This window comes from Cyanistes caeruleus, chromosome 17 (genome assembly GCF_971803275.1).
Source record: "Cyanistes caeruleus chromosome 17, bCyaCae1.hap1.1, whole genome shotgun sequence".
Taxonomy (NCBI): domain Eukaryota; kingdom Metazoa; phylum Chordata; class Aves; order Passeriformes; family Paridae; genus Cyanistes; species Cyanistes caeruleus.
The window spans coordinates 9,353,544-9,375,370 of record NC_141717.1 but is presented as its reverse complement, the minus strand read 5'-3'; the positions used below and the strand labels follow the sequence as shown (position 1 = coordinate 9,375,370).

The 21,827-nt window shown below is 41.5% G+C and overlaps 2 protein-coding genes and 1 long non-coding RNA gene across 5 annotated transcripts in view; 2 read left to right on the top strand and 1 right to left on the bottom strand.

The window, feature by feature from the left end:
- The first annotated feature begins 1,486 nt into the window (after positions 1–1,486).
- On the top strand, positions 1,487–15,495 carry LOC147650052 (uncharacterized). 2 transcript variants are annotated; one of them, XR_015277399.1, is made up of 3 exons: positions 1,487–1,665; positions 13,553–13,703; positions 15,159–15,495. It is a non-coding gene; the product is annotated as an uncharacterized LOC147650052 (long non-coding RNA). The 2 variants fall into 2 exon arrangements; XR_015277398.1 differs by having other exon boundaries at positions 14,339–15,495.
- On the bottom strand, positions 6,775–16,931 carry LYRM1 (LYR motif containing 1). Of its 2 annotated transcripts, none has more exons than XM_086854712.1 (4): positions 16,815–16,931; positions 9,777–9,935; positions 8,691–8,783; positions 6,775–7,107 (listed from the first exon to the last, which is right to left on the bottom strand). In XM_086854712.1, exons 2-4 carry the CDS (start codon positions 9,933–9,935, stop codon positions 6,991–6,993), a joined length of 369 nt encoding a protein of 122 aa, XP_086710838.1. In that variant the 5' UTR covers positions 16,815–16,931; the 3' UTR covers positions 6,775–6,990. The 2 variants fall into 2 exon arrangements, with proteins under 2 accessions (XP_086710838.1, XP_023792472.1); XM_023936704.2 differs by lacking the exon at positions 16,815–16,931 and adding an exon at positions 15,227–15,346.
- Positions 16,838–21,827, top strand: part of DCUN1D3 (defective in cullin neddylation 1 domain containing 3) — a 25,478-nt gene continuing 20,488 nt past the window's right edge. The window contains exon 1 of the mRNA XM_086854709.1: positions 16,838–17,050. The gene's annotated coding sequence lies outside the window, so the exon portion shown is untranslated. The remainder of the gene's footprint in view (positions 17,051–21,827) is intronic.

Genomic DNA, 21,827 nt, shown 5'->3' with positions numbered 1-21,827 from the left:
TTTAAATGAAATTGGGCCTAAAGAGTTCTGATTCTGATTTTACTGGGAATCTACTTCACAATTCTTGCAAAAAGATTTTGGATTTGTCTACCATTTCCGTGTCCCAGGAGTATGTAGGACAAGGAGGGAGGAGATGAGAATATTTTGTTGTCAACATATGAAACCAATCCTCCAATCCTCAGATAGAATGAACTACCAAAGCTGTATTATAAAACTGTAGTAATTCCTTGATTCCCCTCAGAATTTCCATGGAAAACTTCTCAACAGCACATGTATTGGGAGTTGCCATTTCTCAGAACAGTATGCTTGTGCCATGTAACTCCTGTTTTCAATATTGAATATTCAATATTCAGTATTCAATATTCAATATTTACCTACATATTCCAGGTACCTGACACATGGAGCAGTTTTCTTTCTCTCTAGTCTCACTTTATTTCCTGCCAGCAGCCCAGCCCCACACACAGCCACTCACTCACCCCCCCCCACTATCTCATGGGGTGAGATAAAGACAGTTTAACAGGGAAAGCAAAAGCCATGCACACAAATAAAGCAAAACAATTAATTTCCTGCTTCCCATGGGCAGGCAGGTGTTCAGCCATTCCCAGGAGAGCAGGGGCACATCACATGTAATGGTGACTGGGGAAGACAAACACCATCACTCCAAATATCCCCCTCTTCCTCCTTCTTTCCCCCACTGTACACACTGATCATGATGTCACATGGTCTGCAATGTCCCTTTGCTCATTTGGGGTCACCTGTCCTGGTTGTGTCTCCTCCCACCCTCCCACACACCCCGACTTCCTCCCCAGCCTGGCAGTATGAAAAGCAGAAAAGGCCTTGGCTCTGTGCAATCCCTGCTCAGCAATAACAAAAACATCTCTGTATTATCAACCCCGTGTCCAGCACAATCCCAAACACAGCCAGTGTGAGGAAAATTGACTCTACCCCAACTAAATCCAGCACACTTCCTCATCTTGCTCTCTTGGACTAATAACTGCCTAAAATTTTGTACTTGTTTAAGCCCTTTCATCAGAGAAGCTCAAAGTAGCTTGCAAACATTAATTAAAAATAAAATAGCCTGAACATCTTCAAAGAGCTGTGCAGTCATTAACTAATCCCCACAGCATGCCAAGAAGGTACTAAAGATGCATCATTAGTCTTCTTGTGTACACAGTACAAGAGAAGCACAAAGATCAAGGCAAACATTTAAAAAAAACATGCACTACACAGACATTCACTAATTTGAGGTCTTGTATTTTTCTTCATTGCCCAAATTGCAGCATTTTAATGACTTGCTGGAGGCCTCATGAAGTCAGAGATTCAGCCATCATTTGGCAATTCCCAGTGTCCTGCTCCGAGCATTAAGGGAGGCTGTTCCAACTCCTTAAAAGACACGGTTCTTGTCATAGGAATTTGTTGTGTCGTGTTGTGCTTAGGTGAAAACAGTTCATTATTGTTTTATTAACAACTGGTTTGTTTTATGCAGATATTCTTAAAATAGTAACTGTTAAGAATGGTACTGCAAGGTCAGGCAGAAGTGTTGGGGGTGTGTTGTGCAGTGCTGCTCTGCAGGAAGATGCCCAGGTAAACAGCAGCTTCATGTACCACACCTGACACCTCATGAACAGTCCAGCACACAGGCATTTGGTGCATCATTGCTACATGGTGAGTAGAACAAAGATGTCAGGCCAGGACACCCAAAGGATGTTTGTTTTAATAAGAGGGACAGAGATGTGCAGGTGTTTCAAATTATTGAGAGGAAGAAACTACTCTTAATGAATTAGACTAAATGCTGTTTGGCACCTATACCAAAATAAAACTTGTTTATGAATGTTACAGCACACTCATCCAAACAGACAACAGTTTTTAAGAAGAGAATCATGTTTCAGTAGATCTGTAAATAAATTAAAATTGGTCCTTGATAAAATTATTTTCTTAGACTTGATAAGAGAGATACTTTGTAGTTTTCATATAATTAAAATTAACAGAAATTTACTATACATTAAAAAAAATTGTGGTGATTACTGTATTTTTGAATGTCTGCATCTAATTGTTGTTTAATTGCATCAACAATTCAGATCACTAATTAGGCCACTGTGGCATCAGAGATAACAAACCAGTCATGAACCTCCTGGTATGGAAGCTGTGTGTGCAGGCTGAAGGGGCAGGAACTGGCTGTTAAATCCTTTCCAATGGATTCATCAGCTCAGTCACTGCTCTCAGAAGGATCTTTCTGCTCAGACATAGCTTCTGTATCAAAGCACTTGGTGACACCTCACCTGCTGAAAGGGAGGCTGAGCCAACAACAGTTAACACTAAAATGAATTAACACTAAAATTTGTCAATCCTCTTACAGATAATTCTGGTCTTGCAAGCAGTCCTCTAAATTAAACCATTTTTAAAAAGTCAAATTCACTACCTAAATGATATTTTATGGAGATCAATAACTTTTAAACTGTTAGAAATCTGTGTAATAGCTTGCCATGTGGGTTTTGTTAATCCCTTTTTGTGAACAAACAGTAACTGATAGTTCATTAAATTACATAATAGTGGTTCTTGTGAATTGTATATTGTGAATATACAATGACTTTGCTACAACATGTGTGCAATGTCCTGGTTACTGTGTTGATTTTCTAAATGCTTCTTTTGTGCTGATGTTTAGATTTGATATGAAGGCATCTCCTGGAATGTAATTAAAGATGTATTTTAAGCTTTTGTAGACATGATAAAAATATATATTGATAAGAGAGGTCTGTAAGGGAGGGTTTGTGCATCCCCTTCACCAGGGATCAGGCATGGCTGACTTGCTTTAGCTGATTACTGCAGTACATGATTTCCTAGGCTGCCCTCCCTAGTACAGAAAAAGTAATAGAATTTATTGTCAAGGGATATCTGTCTTAGAGATATTTTTCTATGGTTCTTTGAAATGAGCTTCCCAACCTTATTTCCTTAACATTGTCTAGACCTTCCTGGAGAATGATAAACTGGCTAAACATTAGAATTCACAACCTTTCTTGGCTGAGCTGCATTTAGAAAAAAGAAAAAGGCAATTCAGCTGCTAGTTGGACATGATAGAAATGTGAAAAATTTTTGGACAAACTAAGTACCTTGTAATAGTAGTATTAGAATCCTTGGATTGACAGGTTTAGAATTTTCATTTCTTAATTAGAAACACTAATTAAATAAGCCACAAAACACACTCATAATTACTTCAAATTGCAGATTTACAGCTTTGGTAATAACTCAAGGCAGATGGAAAAAAGTGCATTATGGAGCAAGGGTTTTTTTCCCCTTAGCAGAGAAAGATTTCCAGCTAGGGATCCTATAAGACAGACAGGGTTTGTACATATTCTTAGGAGACTGAAACCTTCCTCTTATCTGCACAAAATTTATTTTTAGAAAGGATTGGGTTTTAACACTGTTGGGCTGTTAAAGGGAAAATTACACAGTGAAAAAGACGACAATACAAAGACCCCAAATTCTTCCACTTATAGCTAGAACATTGTGCCTAATAGGATTAGAGTTACTAGTGAAAGTTGAAGGTCTCTGCTCTAATTAGCATTCTTGAAAATGAATGTATAGGTATGATCAAATAAGTGACCTTTCTGTCTGTGGATAAAAGATGGATGTTGCTGGTACCATTTCTGATGGATGCAGAGGAGGGCACAGATATGTCCAGCTTGCCTTATTTTCTTCATATCTGAAAGGTATTACAAGAAGCAGCTTGTTTTAGTAGGAAGATGGATCAGGTAATCTAATCTTACCTTAACCTGTTTTGGTGCTGTGATGCTGCCCTGGGAATTGACTGGGGCACTGCTGCAGCAAAAGGAGCATTTCCTCACCCCCAGACAACATGAGGGGGACATTCAGTAAGGAATGGTGCCACATCCATCTTAAAAAGTTGTGTGCTTGCTAATGTTAGTCATTAGTGCACAGCTTCATAAATTACAACCTTAGTAATGATGGATTTAGGGACAGAACTCCCAGAAAGGAGGTGTTACTGAGGCATTCAAGGCCAGATACTTGTGTCAACAAATTCTTACTGCCTTGCCTACCAGTTGGCTTGCAGGAGAGTTCATGCAGCTGACTCAAGACTTTTATTTCTGAAGAATATAATGTCACCATTTTTTTCTAAATTACCCTCAATCTCCTGACTAGGGTGATAAATTGGAAAATGACAGTATTTACTGGAAGGGGAGTAAGAGAAGGTTCAGCAAGTACAGGACAGAGTGTACAGTGACTGGGTAAATCCAGTGCACTACAAATTCTGCAGAAAGCAGAGGCATTTTAGGACAACCTGTTTTTGCAAGTAAAATTAATGTGTAGGAATGACATATTGTGTAATCATTGGGATACTTCTTGACAGAAGTTATAAAGTCCTTGGCATCTAATATGAGAGTACCAGTTGAGATGTCTGCCTACCTGCTGGACTGAACTACAGATGCATTTTTTAATGAAACTCCCTCAAAATGGTAGTTTGCCAGTTTGACCTCCAAAGACAAAGGATTCTAGTTAGATTCTCCTTTCCATACTGACTTAAACTATGAAAGAAAGGGTTTGCTCTCTAGACTTGAAAAAAGCTGATGAAATCCTTCCTTTAGCTGAACAGCCTGAAGTTTTAACAAATTTCAGTATTTGCCTTCTGGTGATGGAGGATAAAGCATCAGCTAATAATTTTTCAAACACTTTGAAGAATTATTAGGCTGTCTAGCATTTTAAGACATCTCAAATAAAGTGATGCTGTTACTTGCTGCTTTCTCAGTTAAGCAAGTGGATTCTCAGTTACTTGAGAATATTTGAATCTTTTTAAAATTGCTTTTTTGTATTTTCTTTCAGAAGTAAACTCCTGTTATTTCAATTTGGTGTAAATCTTCTGTAATTTTAGGGCTGTTCTTTTGAAATAATCTACATCTTACAGTATGTGCTTAGGAAAGAGTTGTGACTATAACACAGACAGTAAATTTAGACTGCTCATTTCCATGGCTGTTTATTCACCTGATGCGTCAGAGCATCAGTACCTTCATTAGTCACATAAACTTCAGCAATTCAAAAGATTCAAATGATAGTTTAATGACAAAGAGTGAGCTTAAGCTTCCATTCAAACCCCTTGCCTCTGCACATTTTGGTTGGGCTCAGTTGACACATCCCTACACTGGTGTATCAGAATTAGGATAGGAAGCCTGTATTTAGACTTCTTTCAGTGAAGAATTAAGCAGTATGTGCAATCATGTTAAATTTTTTGGGGTTTTTTTGTTTTGTTTTTTGTTTTGTTTTTTTTTTAATGCAATCCCACTTTTCCTAGGCTAAAGGAGTTTTGCTTTGTGTCTTCCTGGCAGCAGTAAATTTGCAAAGCTTCCACGGACAAAACAATGGCATTTACTCCCCACACGAGGCATTCCCAGAAAATAATTATATGGGAACAGAGACCTTTGTGGACTGGAGCCATAAAGGGTAGTGAGAAATTGGGCCAGCCAGTACTTGTCATTCTGATTCACTCTTCTTATTGTTTTCTTATACTTTCTATTCTGCTTGTATTTTTTTTCACTCTTTAAAATGCATTACTGGCAGAGGGACTGTCAGTCTGTTCTGCACAGGACCAGTTCTAACTTACTTTTCAGGTAAACAGCAATATTTCTTTGTCTTTGTTTATTAGAGCTTGGAGAGTTTTGAATTACTTGGTGAGCTCAGAAACGAGATTCTATTGATTTCTCCCACTTTAAAAGGAAATCATACACACATGCATGTTTCAAATTTGATTTTATTTTTTTTTTTGCCACTATTAATGTCCTTGGAGTGCTGTGGACTGTACTTAGGTAGTGTCCAGTACAATGTGGCTCTTGTCCAAGCTTGGTCTCACTGGTATTTCCAGCCTAAAGGATGGAATACACTCCTGTCTTCCCTGAAGAGAACAGTCAACAGCCTGGTAAAGTCAGATGACTGCAAAGGAGCCAAAACAATTGGTAGCCCATTAAACAAAAATTAATTTAACTTTACTTCTATTCATGAGGCACCTGGGAAACAGAAATACCCCTCAAACTTGGAGGAGACTTGAAGATACTATCTTTTATTAAAGATGGGGTCTATAACGTAAGAGTTAAAACCTAACACTAAATTAAAATAATTGTTGAAAAAGCCAGTGTGCTGATTATGCTGAAAAGCTGACCATGCAAAAACATAGTGAGGACACCAAAGCATCCTAAGCTTGTTCCCATAGTGACAGCCTGAAGGCAGAGTTTTCAGCCAGTCCATACATGGGAACCTGAGGAACCCAACACTGGAATGTTTTACTCAGAGTTGTGTAATAGCATTCCAAACTTTGCATTTCACATCCACACCCTCTCCAAAGGAAGGAAGGAAAAGCTGACATAGAGACTCTAGGCCACTCCTCTGCAATTTGCAAAAAAGGAAAAGGAGTAGTAGCCCTTCTGCCACTTTTCTGTCTCTTTCCTACTGTCCAGAAACAAAACATCCCCATAAGGGCACTATGAAACTGGAACTCTCTCCAGGGACAGCAGAGAGCAGAGACAAAGGACAGCAGGTACTTGGTGCAGTGACTGTATTCCCACTGGCAGGCAGAAGCTCTGGAGGATCTGTGTCTGCTTGACTGTCCCAGACTTCCTTGACTTTGGCTGACCTTACACGAGGCACTGTCTTGAGTCAAAACTGAACACAGAGAACCTCAAACCACCAGAGAACCCTGTTACAGATAAACAGAGTTTGAAATCCTGCTGCATTTTGTCCTGATGTCAAAGAAAACTTTCTATCACACTTCACTTCTTAAAAAGTGTTACTTTTATTGACAAGTCAGTGGTTGAAATGTAATAAATACTAAACCAACCTTATCCATCATACACAATGGATCAATTGGCTTTTTTGCCTCAGGAAATGTGTGAGCAAGTGACCACACCATCACAGTTGTGCACACAAATCACCTGGATTGCAGTTCACAGTTTAAAGGACGTGATTACACATCACAGCTTAAATGGTGGCTTATGAAACTTCATCATGGGATTTCAGATATATTGGCTTAGAAATCTTCCTTAACTTTTCCTGGTGTCGCAATGTACGGCCTTGTTTATGGGCAAGGCCCATAGGAGGCAGATGGATCTGGAAAAGAAAATCCCACCAGTTAGGTGCATATTGGGAAGAAAAATACAAAGTTCACTCAGTTTTAAGTCATTTCTTCATACATTGGAGAGAGGGTAACTATTGTCTCAAGCCAGGGTAATAGATTTCTAGGAGGAGGACTATCTGGGGAGTGATTAGTGGTACAACTTTCAGGCCCTAATTGTTCTGTTTATTAAAATAATATATATTTTAGACCTTAATAAAATCCTATATATGTAGGCCTTAGTAACTTTGTTTTGCAGTTTGGTATCAGGCTGCAGTGATACTTGATGGAATAGGATTGCTGACAATGTTCCAGAACATTGTAAGAAGTAGAAAACCTAAAAATTCTTGAGTAGATGTCTTGAATCACTGTGTGATTTATTCATACCTACTTAACAAGTCATAAAATAACCCCAAACTGTATGTATTGAAAGCCTGCCTTCTTACTGTCATGATTATATATATGGCACATTAAAATGCACAATCAATGTCATTGACTCTATAAGCAGAAGGAGCAATAGGTGACAGACTCTTCCTTTGATTGACAAAGTCTTTATATTTCGTAAGACTGTTAGTGGGAATCGTGCAGCTGTAACCCCCCTAAATGACTGAAAAATGTAGGTGGTAGCAGTCAGGTGTTACTGTTGCTGAGGCTGTCATCCTGTAAGATGGGTGTTTAGGTGCAAATAGTAGTAAAAGCACTGACTAAAGCAGCAGTAGAGATTTCTAGAAACTGAAAAATAATAATCATCCAGTTTGTCTGAGAGAGCAGACCTTTTGGGATTTTGAAACCACTGCAGAGAACACATTTTAGGCCCATTTCTATGAACATTGTTTGCCAGCTGTGCATTGTTATTCTGTATACTGAAACAGATGGTAACAGTGACCATAGTCTAGGCAAGCATCTGATAAAAATACAATTTCATTTTGACCATGACTGCTTTGATAAGGGAACTATAGATGTGAAATTATAAACTCATCAACAGGAGTTGAGAGGATGTCTCTATGGGAGGCAGCATAAAATATTACTGACAGAAGTGACTGGGCAATGAGGAAAATTTATTGAATGGTGCACTAGAAGACTTTGCTGCAACTTCCAGCATTTCAGTAATCTTGGACATGTTCTTCTGTAGGAAGAAGGGAAAAGAAGCAGCAACATAGACAGGTATTTCATAAGGTCTGATTTGTGACCAGGAGAACAGTTAACAGTAATGTAGGCTATAAAGATTATTGTTCCTATGGCAGATGTAATTCCTATTATTATTCTCTCATTCTCTTCTATTATTTTATTCCATTACCATGTTTTTTCTATATTCTTTGGTTGGCTAAGTATTCAGAGGCCTTGGGAGTTCAGTTCATGTAACTTCATTTAGGCTTTGACTCCTTATTTTGAGAAGAAATCCTACAATTTACAGTGAAAAATAGAGAACATCTCAATGTACATTTGGCTGTGCTTTAGCACACATTTAAATGCCAGCTCATCTAAAAATGCAGTGCAAGGAGAGTGATGGAAACTGATAGTTTTGTTATATGGAGAAAGCTCAGTGGGTATCAGTGAAGACTTTGTGATTGGTACTTACAGGTCTGGGGTAGGGGATGTTATAGTGAAGTCCAATTTCTATTCTTGCCTCACATTCTTCTATGCACTGCTTAATCAGCTTGGGATCTGTTACCTATGATGATCAGACAAACAAGGGTTTTTATATGAGTACAGTAATTAACAGTTGGAAGCTCAAGTGTAAACGATGAACAGCACGTGGCTTTCCTTAGCTTATTTTGGCAAACCCAAGGATACAATGATTGTGTTTTTCACATCCATAAATGGTAACACTGGTATTTTCCTCAGCTCAACAGTTCTGGGCTTGATGGTACTGAATGTTCAGGCATAGAGGCTGTCAGGACTGAGGCTACAGAAGGAGTTTTTTACCCAAACATGCTATTTTCTCTGTAAAAAGACAATAAACATATAAACTACTACTACATCTATGAAAAAAACACTCATCTGTTCCTCACTCTGCAAGGTCACCAGTGGATAAAGGAAAGACACTGCTTGGTGTACATTCTGTTATCATCCTATCCAGAAACTCTCTTTGAAGTCAGAAATGTGGCGTGAATTATGACTTAAATTCATTTTTTTTAATTTTGCATTACTTCAGTTTTGTCCCAGATCAATATGGGATATAAATAAGTGTTGTGATCTTGAATTACAAGAAGGGCCTTTGATTACCACGGTTTGAAATTTCTTCCTTAAGAAAAAAATTAAAGTGCTTCTTTTAAAAGAAGTGCCAATGATTGCTGCTTTGAAAAGAAAAAAAAGAAGCTGCTGAGCTCTGTTTGCCATTACATGGTAATGATACACTTAGCTAACTTTGTAAAGATCAAAAGCTGCTTCAATTACACAAGCAGTATCTTTGGAATTTAATTTTTTCTTGGCTCTTTTTTTACTGAAAAAAGACCTTTTAGACTTCTACAGTAATTAATGAAGAGCTGAAATTGCTTGAGCTTTCTCAGGGATGATATTTAAACTGTAACCCAAATACACCAGCATTTAAGGTGAATGAAATTTTGGGAACTCAACCCTTATATTCCTATATTACCATCCAACCACAGAGTGCAAAGAGCAAGAGAAGAGTAATTCGGAAATTCAATACTGTGAGGACACTTACATTTTTGTTTTTTCGGAATAACGTTCTGGCTTCATTTCTAATGTACTCTTTCTCTCTCATGGTCTCCTCTATCTGTCCTGATGCCGACTGCCAGTTTTTGGCTATTTGCAAAACCTTGCGGTAAAGGCCAAGAACTTCCTGTCGAGTTGATGGTGTCATCTATAAAGACAAGACAAACCCCCAACATATGCATGAACATTTGAGTTGCCAAAAGGCCAGCAAGCAGGACATTTTTTCACACCATTCAATTAGTTTAAAAATATTTCCGTCATCCAAAGATATGCTGAGCTATATGAAAAAAAAAAAACCCTGAAATAGCTGTAAACAGTAATTAGCTGTTGGAAGCTGAAGACTCAGTCCAGCAAAGTATTTATACAGATATTTAAATCTATCTCCATTCAAACAGCTTGAGCTCTTGCTCAAAGTTAAGCACTTGGTTTAGTGCTTTGCTGAATCAAGCCTGGTACAAGAATGCCTTGGGTTCTGTTTCACTTATGTTTTGCAACAGACATTGGGCAAGCCACTGAAACTCTAAGCATCCCCCTTCCTGAGACATTGTTGTACCAATGCTGACCCTATCTTTGCAAATCTGTGAATGAAATACATGATAACACCGCCACAATATTGCTGAAAACTTGTATAGGCTGCAGGGGCTGAGAGGCTTATTCGTGATACCATGACAGTAGGCAGTAATGATTCAGCTGGAGTTTGATGTGATGAAAAGGTGATGAAAGCTATTTTATCTAAGCACTCAGGAGAGGCAGACTAACTGTGGATTTAGGAAAGTCCTGAATGTCTTGATTTTCAGAGAGCTGTGTACCTGCTGAGCCCACTGAATCAACCTTCAGGTGTGATAACTATATTTGTCAGTAGAAAGAATGAAATCTTATTCTTGCTTTATGTAAATGAGTATTTTATCATATAAGTGGTTACACAATTTCATTACAGACCACAAATTTCCCCGAGACAAATCCACTTCTGGATAACAACATTTCTGCCAAGAATTAAATTAACAGAAAAAAATTACTTCTGCTTAAGGGGCACTGCAGCTGTCAAAGGCACCTCACTGTCCCAAACTAAGGTGCAGCAGCACTGCCAAGTAAGTACATGGGTGCAATGAGGAACAAGTGTCAGAGACAGGATATTATCTGACTATCAGGATCCATTTGACAGCCTGAAGCTCTAATTACTGTGGGTGAATCTACCCTGAAATCAGACCTGTGTGCTGGGAATGGACAGTTTGGAGGAGAGTAATTGAAACAGCCTGACCTTCCCATGAGGAAAAGCTGCTTCCTAATGTAGCACCCAAACTACTGTGGGAAGCTTGGCAGTGTGCTATGGCTCAAATGCCTGCAGTCTGTGGCAGTTCCTGGAATTCTGGGTTGCAGAAGAGGGGCTTGAGCCAAAGGCTTCTCAGGCTAAAATGTTCTTGATCTGCTGCCTCCAGTGCAGTGGTTGACCAGAACCAGCCTCCTGTGACTCCAGACACTCTGACCCTCTTTACTTCACCAAAGCTGCAATTACGGATGCTAACCTGAACACAGGATTTGGCTCATGGTTCTTTTTCATAAAAAATCCTGAACTATAAATTCCTAGACTTAACTGCTGTTATCTAAAGACCTTTTGTGGTTTCAAGAACTGTTTTTCTCTGATTCTTAAAAGCAAACATTTTTGTTTTGCAATTCCTATTTTAATGTGTTTAACCAATCATATCTTCTTCCCCCAGATTGAAAAATTATTCTTCCTACACTGCACAAAGTACTTCTAGTAAATGTTTATGGTATTTCTAGGAAATAAATTCCAAAATAATATAACTAGGTAGTCCCAGCTCATCAAACACTTTGGAGTAAGTGCTTCACTTCATCCACTCTAGGGCTCCATTTCAGGCAGTGAAATCAGTCAGACATGAAGGCACAGATGTACATGTATCTGAAAAATCACTGTTTCCCTCTGCTAGGTGGACATTTGGTACAGAAAAGAGACAGTTCAATTACAAGGGTTAACCTAGCACAAGCAGAGTCCCAAATTCTGGCCTCACCTAGGGCCTCTCCTGACTTCCCCCCTCTGTTGTTATCTGAAGGTGTCGCCTCTGAGAAGCTGATAACAGCTTTGGTTTTCATGTAATCCATAAAGAAAATAAAAGGAACAATGCTGGGAATAAAAATATTTAAAATACAGGTTTCAGTTCTGATCTATGCATCAGACAATTTCCAAGGTGACAGCTTGGGACAGAACATGCCCTGTGTTCAGAGATGACTATACCTGCTGCACTTGGATTTTAAACATACCAAGAATCTGTTTATAAAGATTTTATTGAAAAGTCTAGAACTAACAATTATTTTCCCCACTAGTTGCTTCCACTCCCCCACCTACAACTCACTCTTTTGTTCTTTAGCTTGTCTGTGCTGGAATTGCTACAGAACAGTGTAGCCCCTCATCTAGGCATGGGCTGCACTTCTGCATTCTTGCTCTCCTTCCCACATATGCTGGATGATGTAAAAGACATTAAGCAGCTATTCATGTATGCTCAGCAACCAGCTGCTCCCAGGGCTCATTTAGTTAACAATTCTTAACATTACAGACCTGCTCATAAGCTATTTCTGCAAAGATACATAAATGAAGGTATGAGTAGCCCTTTACAGATCGAGGACTTCTGTCTATGACAGGAAAGGATGAGAGCAAATAATATGAAATTCAAAGCCTGGGTCAGATTCTGATCTGAGTGGGAGTATAAATAGGGAGTAATTCCACTGAGAGCAAAATTACTTCCAACTTAAAATGTTGTAAATGAGATTGGAATTTTTCCTTTAGTATAAACAGAGCCCACACTGACAGAAATGTAAGTGATGGTACAAGTCATGTATCAGGAGTAATTTCATCAAGTGACACTACTTGTATTAGTTTTGTGGGTGTGCAAAATGATTCTGAGTGGGATAGAAAGGAAGATAAGGGAGGCTTTCATGTCCTTGTAGTTACTCATCTTGCAACTTACATCTTTGGCATTTAAATCATAATTATATTTCACATCTCTGGAATGCTAAGTGGATGTTACACCACTTTCCCACTAACACCCATCTTGTGGTAGTCACACCCATTGTTTAACTTCTACCACCCTTCATTTTACTGCAGCATGCAGCCCACAGAGGTTAACCACAGACCTTTCTGTCAAAAAGTATAGGGCTATTGTATTAGCCGAGCAAATTTTGGGTGTTTACTGCCACAAGGCAAACCAGGAGAGGTCAGAGGTAGGTGTGTCTGCACGGCTGTGTCAGTGGGGAAAAGCAGGGGGTCGCAGTTCGGAGCCCACTGTCAGAGCCCAGGCTTTGGAGGGAAACCAGGCATTGCCTCCCAAACAAGCCCTGCTGGGTGCTGGGGCAGAGCCCGACAGCGCAGGGCTGTAACGCTCCCCTGGTCTCTGTGCAACCCCTCTTATCAAATCACACATCACATACCTGAAACATCCCACTGTATCCAAACTCCAAAGCAGATCTGAGCAGTTAATGACTTACTGCATGGTGAACATGCAAACATTTTTCACTGTTAATTAAAACAAATAGTCCCTTAGACTATAAAATGCAGTAGGTTTTTCTTTCTGGAAACAAATACACATTCCTTTGGATTGTTAGATGATTGACCCAAAAGTTCAATAATCTGAATAATCTATGAACCACCAGTCTTATTTTGCTATTTGCAGGCTTGTCTAGAATTTAAACTAAAAGTTCATATAAAAACAATAAAAGGAATCTGCCAACTGCACTATACAATGTCCCCAACAGGACAGTGTCAGCTAGGACAGAAGACAGACTGCACCAAGACTGACTACAGATGCAGGAGCAGCTAAACCACAGATGCTTCCCAGCAGGGGATACTTGGCTGGGAACACATGTCCAGCACACGCCTCCTCTGCACAGCTCCTCTGGTAAAGTTGTAAGTCTATTTTAGTTCATCCTTTCTTCTAAAGTCAAGCCTTAGCTACTCACTTTAAGCATAAAATCTGCCAGCAGTGAGTACATAGAGAATTTTAGAAAACAGAGGGTGAGAGGAAGAGCCCATGGGGAAAAAAGGGCTATTTTAAAGCAACTGATCTCTTCTTTCACATCCCAGCTAACTGGGGCATGCGTTAGTAATGCACACCTAGTGCTGGTGCTGAAACTGGATTTGCTCAGGGGAGGTGGGGAACAAAACCCTGCATGAAATAATTTGAAAAGGCAGCTTTGAATTTCTCAGACGTAAAATGTTTTATTTAGGAGCAACACAACTTCTATTTAACAGCTGGTTTGCTACTGGCAAGGAGTCTAAAGACATAGTGACAAACTGCTGGGCTGACTGCCTTCCAAATTAAGCTGCAATCACATCTCTGTTACTGAAGTAAATATGTCATTCAAGACCACGGTGTATCAACACTGCAGTAGGGAACACCACTGTGTTCCATACTATGTGCCTGTAAAGTAATCCAGCCTGTATGCTGTATGTATAGCTTCTACTTTCAAATGCACTCTGGCTAATGTTTATTTAAAGAGATGCAGAAAAAAATCATATACCTGCTTTTTTTTTTTTTTAAGGAGCTAAACAATGCCACTTAGGTAAAAAATGACCTGCAGTCTCTCTCCTGCTGCTAATGCAGCAGATAATCAATCATTCCTTTCAGAGCTCTCCACAGCAATGAGAGGTCAGTAATCCATATTCATCTTTCATGCAACTCTGCCAAAATGAGTCTGTGGTTCCTAATGCAGCAGTGAATTTGGACTGTCATTTCTTTGAGAGACAACAACAGAGACAATGAGTTCCTGTGGCACAGGGGGCAGAGAAGGGGTCACAGATTCCTGTGATAGCTGGGTAGGTCACATGCCTTCCAGCAATATTAAGTTTCAAAATCTAGCTTCCACAAAAGTAATTTTGTCCTCTTTTACTCAAATCAATGACTCAGTGGCCTGTGACAGTACCCTGCAAACACCAACCACACGTGGCTGCAGTATCTACTGGCAAAGTGAAAACTTCGTTTGATTTTTATTCATGAATGAACATTCATAACGTTTTTTAAGATTCAGACAAAACCAGATCCTAGCGAAACCTCCATCACAGCTAAAGTATTCCATCTTCACGTGGTGAAAAATAAATAGAATGAAAGATCATGTTCTTCCATGATGGTGTTACATCCTCATTTCTACAAGTGACACAAGCCTGTATATTTCTAGACATTCTCATCAATTTGATTCAAAGATTTATTTCTCACTCTTTCCATTGACAAGCTGAAATCATAAATGCATGCAGATTTGGTGAAAAAGAATGAAGTTACTGAACCAAGATATTCCATAATGGTATCTAAAAGCAGGGTGACTTTCACAGGGTTTAGGATTTTGTCATGCTGGTGTCTTTCTGCAGGCAAACTGAAATGATCTGAAACCTCAATCAACACCTCTGATCCAGACTCCCTAAATCATTGTACTCACACTGTTCAGCAGCTGGGATGGGAACTCTGCTGTTCTATCTGTGCCTCAGATTTCTGACTGAACTTGGACCTCTTTTAAGCTTGCTCTTGCATATGGAGCAGTCTTTTGATCAGAAAAAGCAAACTGTATGCAAAGAGAATATAATTAAATAGTAAAACAAGGACATGGATTTATCGCCGTTTCCTATGTCAGTTCAAATAAGCCAATTCACACAAAATTATGGTTCTACAACATTCTTTTCATTTGAATAAATGAAAGTGGAAACCCTTTTTGATCACTGGGTTTTCATTCTCTTAGTCTGAGGTGGTCGAGGCATTATCTGGTTTTAGCAGGACATAGAGACTTGCCCTGGAAGTTTATGTTTGTGTATTCCTGTGCTTGCAGGAGCCTCAGGAAGAATGGAAATGCTGACTTAGACTGTGGGAAGGGAAACAAAAAAAAATTGTTTTACTTATTTCTTAGCTTTCTCATGAAAATCACAGAGTGGCTAGGTAAACTGTAAAGCAATATGAACTTGTCTCTAGTCTTGTCCAGCTCTGTTGTTCACACTTTCATACCATTTTCTCCTCCTGTGTGTTTAGTTTCGTATTACTTACAAGCAGAGAAAGATTTTAATGCAGAGTGAGAAATTTAGCAGAGAAAATGAATTCTCAGCTATCCTTGGATGGCCTTGCTTATATAATATAAAAGCATACAGAAATATAACAACATGGACACAAGCTCCAGCATAGATTTATGAACCTTATTCATACCTTGGCTTCCAGCCAAATGCAACTGAATGCATGGATAGAAATATTTCCCAGCATTGGAAAAGCTCCCAAGCTCAACAACAGGTATAAATATTAATGCTAGCAGAGACAAAATCCTCTCTGACTCTCTTCTTACTTTATTCTGCGGGTCACTCAATGACAGACATGATTTTTAGTTGCTGTTTGAGAGCCATAGCAGGGTCGTGGGCAGGGAGGGCTGTGGGACACAGGCGATTTAGGAAAGACCTCTGAGCCCATCGAGTCCAGTCTGTGACCAAACACCCCCTTGTCAACCAGACCACGTTGTCTTTCCTTAACATCTCCAGGGTTGGTGACTCCAGCACCAAACAGGGCAGCCCATTCCCATGTCTGATCGCCCTTTCTGTGATGTTCTTCCTCATGTCCAACTTAAACCTCCCTTGGTGCAGCTTCAGATGCTGCCTTCTCCTCCTATGGGCACTGAGAGCTGTGGCCCCTGAGCACTGTGGGCTTGGAGTGCTGTGTGTCAGTTAACGCTGTGGGTCCCAGACCGCTGTGGGTCCCAGACCGCTGTGGGATACCGGGCCATACCGGGCCCCCACGGTCGCTGCCACTGTCAATATGGCGCTGCGGCCCCCCTTGACCTGGAGCCGCACGGCCACTAGGGGGCGCTGCCGACGGGGGCGTGCTTGCGCCCCCTGGTGGCCGGGGCGCCCTTGCCCCCGCAGCCGGGCGGAACCAACGCTCAAAGCAGAGGGGGGGGGGGGGTGTGTGTGTCAGCCCACCGCACGCGCCTCCGGCCTCTTCCCTCCCTCGCCCTCCCTGCGTGAACGCCCGCCTTCTCCCCCTCCCCGCTTTACCTTGGTGCAGTCGTGCTGCGGCCCCGCCCCGCCGGGTGCCCCCGCTCCGGTGGGCGCGGGAGGCGCGAGCCGCCGTCCTCCCTGCCCTCACCGTGCGCGCGGCGTCGCGCGCACCGCCCCTCGCACGCCACGGCACGTCACGTCACGGTACGTCACGGCCCGTCACGGCGCGTCCGCCAGCTGAGCGCTCGCCCGGAAGTGATGCGGTGGAGGCAGAGCCGCTCGGCGCCGCGGAGGTGAGTGAATTGGACCGAAGCTCTTCCCGTCCGCCCGGGCTGCGGGGGGAGCGGCGGCGGGGGCGGCGCGGGGCTCGGCGCGGCTCGGCACGGCCCGGGCGACTGTGCGGGCGGTGGGGTTCGTCCGTGGCCGCCGCGCTGGTCCTCAGCCCCGCCAGGGCCGGTTATGCTCGGGGGGCCCCGCGCCGCCGCCTCCCCCTCACGTCAGGGCCCCCCGAGCCGCAGCCCTGCAGCCCCGGGCCAGCCCGCCGCGAGCGGCCGGACAGCCGCTGCCGGACAGGCGCTGCCCCCGTGCCGCGGGCGGTCCCGGCCGGGCGCTGCTCCGGGCGGTGCCGGTGGGGTCCGGTGCCGCCGGGCCGTGCCCACTCACACTCATCCCTGTGCCCCGAGCGGCGGTGCTGCCTCTCCCCGGGGTTTGGTTCTGCTGTTATTTTCCGTTCCGCTGTGTGCCGTCTGCGGGTTCCTAAAACGTCCCTTACGGTGGTCGCTGCGGGCGGCCCCGCAGCCCCCCAGGGCCGGGGGGAGCGGCTGCTTTGTTCGGGTGCGCTTCGTGCCCAGCCTTCTCACGTGTCACGCTTGAACGGGAACGTTCGTAGTGTTTTCAGGAGAAAGAGAAATAAACTGTAAAGTGATTTATTTCCAAGGTAGTTCTCGCTATCTGAACATACTCCCTTCGCACAGCCAGTATTTTTTCCTGCTTCAGCTCTCCCTCCCTCCCCTGAGCGTGTTTACCCTTCCTGTGCAAGCTGCAATCTGCATTAATCACTCTCTAGGGCTGTGGTGGTACTAATAAGCTACTCATAACAACTTAAATTATAACTTGCATAATCAGTGTTTCGAGCAAATATTGGTTGGAAGAATATGCCTATCCTATCAGTGCTGTGGTTGCTGGAAAGAATAATTGATTATCTTTTAAATAGTTAACACTGCTGATATGCTGCCCTTCAAAATGTTACATTGATAACTGAACAGGCTGATGCCAAGTGTCAGAATACAGCATTGATCCACAGCTGGTAACTTTTCTGAATGGTAGTGTCTGACACATAATTTAAAGGGGTAATGAGTCAAGTGCTCTGAAAAAAAGGGGCATAGCTGTACAAACAAAAAGCACAGAACTGTCTGACCTTTTTCAAAATTATAGGCCTCACTGGCAGGGTCTTTTTTTACACTGGCAGGTGTATTTTTTTGAGAGAACAGTTGACCAAAAGACATTATCTAAACAAATTCTTGCACGTTTAAAAACCTCTTTGTTAAACCGGTAGTGTGTAGCTACAGTATTAGTGTTTTATTTGGGCTACAGCAATGGGAAGAGAGAGTGTCTGAGTACTTGTATCCCTTGACTGCATCTGAACACTGCTGCATGTTGCCCTGGTGAAAGGTAATCCTCAGAAAAGGAAACATAAGTCCCTTAGTTAAGATTGCATGTGAAAGTAAAGAGATCTGACCTCATGTTCTTGTCAGTTCTGTAGTCTGTCTTCAAAGTCTCCTCTACACAGGTATGTCATGGTGGTCTGTGGAAAACATTCACTTTTACATGACAGGCAGCTCACAGTCTGAAGCAAAGGTTTTCTGCACATCAGCAGAAAAAGGAGAGCTTGTGATCTGTATTGAATTAGTTCAGATTTGCAGAGTGCAACTGACTTTACAAACTTACTGCAAGAACTGGCTCTTGTAATGATTTCTAAAACTCTGATTATTTCCTAATAGCAAGTTGTATGTAGGCATGAATACTGTAATTCTTAAAAAAAAAAAAGTAATACAACTAATAACAGGGGAACTTACAGCTTTGGTACTACTTGGCTGCTTTCTTTGTGAGACTGACAGCCTGCAGTATGAGTTGTAATCAGCTCATGTAATCAGGATCTTCAAGGCTGTGTTAAGTGCCTTTTCTGCCCAGATTCTTGCTTTATTTTAAAGTTGAATGTTGTTGTGTTCATAGCAAATTCTCAATGATTTTGTCAGTAGTTCTTATAATTTGTTGATCTTGGAAATTCATTAATAATTACATCTTGCTTCCATTTAGCATGAACTATGTTGAAAAAAGACAATCAGATCAAGGAGTGTCTTTGAGAGAAAACCAAGAACGACTCTTTTGGAAGATTCTCATTGAAATTAATTGAAGAAGTATATATTGAGCAAGGAGGGCTGCCAGACAGTTTGACAGACTTCTAAGATGTGTTCTGATAAATTTGTGAGTGGATAAGTTAGGGTCTTGGTTCTGCTGCTTGCTTTGGTTCAGCTTAAGGAACAGGAAGAAATCCTCTGTGTTGGGTGTGTACACAGGGGCAATGGAGTATAAAGTAGATGGAAGGGGGATGGAAGGAGGGGACAGACACAGCTTCTGTACTTGCATTTCCTCATGGCAGAAAGGAATGCATGGAGGGCTTGGATACAGAGATGCATGGCTGCATGTTTGAAGGAGTGAGAGTGCCCCAGCACTGCTCAGATCTGTCCCACACTGAGGCACTTGATTTTCTTTATTGGTTCCAGGGAAATGTTGGTAAATTTAATTTAGAGCCTTGGAACACTATAAAATACATCCTGATGGGGTTTTGGCAGTTTATAAGAACTTGCAAATTGCAGAAACAGTATTGTTCCATTAGGCACATGGGTCTGTACGTGAATGTAACAGGAAAACTCTGCTCTGAGTAAGAAAAGACTATAAAAATAGAAGGATAGGATGTTAGAAAAATAGTCCTTTCTTTCATCCTCAAAAATACAGAAGGAGCTGAATATTGGTAGCCAGAATTCTTGGAAGGCTGAAAGAACAATCTGTAAACACTCGAGGGACTTGGTAGTCACAGAAAGATAAGGGGGAACCCCCTTAACAGTTTCATCAGAATTCCCTGGCTGGGCTCCTTCTCTTTGGCTGCTTCTCCCTAGGGGTCTGCATCTTATCTTGCTGGCTTCCTTTCCTCTATTTGCCTCTGACTAATAGGCTTTGTCTTCTGGTTACTGGAAGTCTAATAAGTTCTTTTGTCTCTTACCCCTTCCTCCTTTTTAAAAATACTAGATTAATGGCTGTAATGTTTTGCAGACTATGTGCATTGGTGACATGGATTAATTGTGTACTTGACTCTTAAGTTACCCAGCAGTAATGACATAGTAACTTGACTTGAAACAATGGTAATTTCGTGGCAAATGTTCAAGGCAAATGTTGCCTTCTGGTAAAGTGCCAACTTCAATTTACCCCCTGTAAACATGTGACACAGGTAAACTGTCTGTGCAGATTTACTCCGTGTCTTCTGTACTGTAAGTCGCCTCGAGTGTGTCTTTTGAAACAGTCAGTGATTTTTCTCCTCCCCCCTTTTCTTTTGACTCTCGCTTGAGTCAGGTAATTACAGATCTGGGTCGAAACCTTCCCAGGGAGTGATCAGGAAATCCAAGACTTGCAGACGTGCTCCCATTGCTCACTGGCACCTTGGCTTCCCCCTTCCCTGTGGATGGTTTGTGGATCTACTTGGCTCTTGGTGATGAGATGTGGGTGAGCAAACGGGAGAGCCCAAGGCAGCTGGGGGGTTGGCAAACCAAAGGGAGCTCTGATTTCTCCTGCACAAATGCCAGTGTTCTTTGTGGTCACATGAGGAGGTTCTTCTTGTCACATGTGGCTTTGGTGTGATAATGTGGTGATGCTTTTACATTCTGATCTCAGTGCTGACCATAACAAAGCAAATAGGGAACCAAAGCCTCTTGCCTAAAATACAATCTGAGAATTGACCCATTTATGTCCCCATTTTATTCATGTGTCATGGGGGGCAGCTCTCCAGTCTGATGATCTGCATATTAAAGGAAGAAGAAAATCTGGATTTTAGTTAAAGGTTATTAATTACAATGTTTTGCTGGTAGAAGAATGACAGTTAGGGGACTACTTAGATGTAAGTATTAAAGAACTGTTTTACAGAAGTAGGAAAACTGTAGAGAAACCAAGAAAAGCATAGGTGGTGAGACAGGATTCCAGTAAGGAGAGTAAGCTAGTATAATCTTCTGGTGTCTCAGAAAGAATGGTTATAAATGCTGTTCTGTCTACAGCATCTGTTTTGTGAAAGACAAAACTTACTTTGCAAAATGTGAGAATGCTGTTCCTGACCTCCTGTCACAGTTTGTTATTCCCACAAAGTCAGACTGCCAGAGACAGTCATAGTTGTTTGTTGTCTCACTTTTCCTGTTTAGTGAACATAAGTGGGTTTTTTTGAACCAAAAGGATTATGTACTCCTAAAATATACCAGTCTTATTTTTGCATCCATGTAGTAGCAGAAAGTGACAGCTCTTAGTTCTTTCTTTGAATTTTTTTGGTGTGATGCTTTTCCTCCTGCAACTTTGGAACTTGTGATGCAGTCAGTCTTACTCTTTTGTTTTAAAATGGAAAAGAAGGGAGAAAATCATCTTAGGACCTATGATTATGGGAGGCATGTGTAGCTTAGTAATAGACTCACAAACACAAATGTCCTAGCTCTTGGTTTTGGTAATTTGCTGACTGTTCAATATTTTCATTGCCAACGAGTCTGTACAGAAAGCATCAAGTATTCTGGATCAGCATATAAATGGGTGGCCTGGAGTGCCCAAGGTCTGATGTATTCCAGCTTCTAGCAGTTACCTGTGCTTGGAGTTAGTGATTATGTCTCATGAAGCACAGGATAGATACCTACACACCTGGTGTCTTGTGGGGCACAGGATGTCAAGAGAAATCAAGATTATGTGAAAATTTATGGAAAAAAAAAAAAAAAGTGCATTGGTTGAAGCTGCCAGCAGATTCCTCAGGGAGAGGTGAGAGTCTTT

Coding starts and splice junctions, on each gene's coding strand:
- LYRM1 (XM_086854712.1), bottom strand. CDS start 9,935: ATGACACCATCAACTCGACAGGAAGTTCTTGGCCTTTACCGCAAGGTT. Junction 8,784..9,776: donor TATTCCGAAAAAACAAAAAT/GTAAGTGTCCTC, acceptor TGATCATCATAG/GTAACAGATCCCAAGCTGAT. Junction 7,108..8,690: donor ACATCCCCTACCCCAGACCT/GTAAGTACCAAT, acceptor TTTCTTTTCCAG/ATCCATCTGCCTCCTATGGG.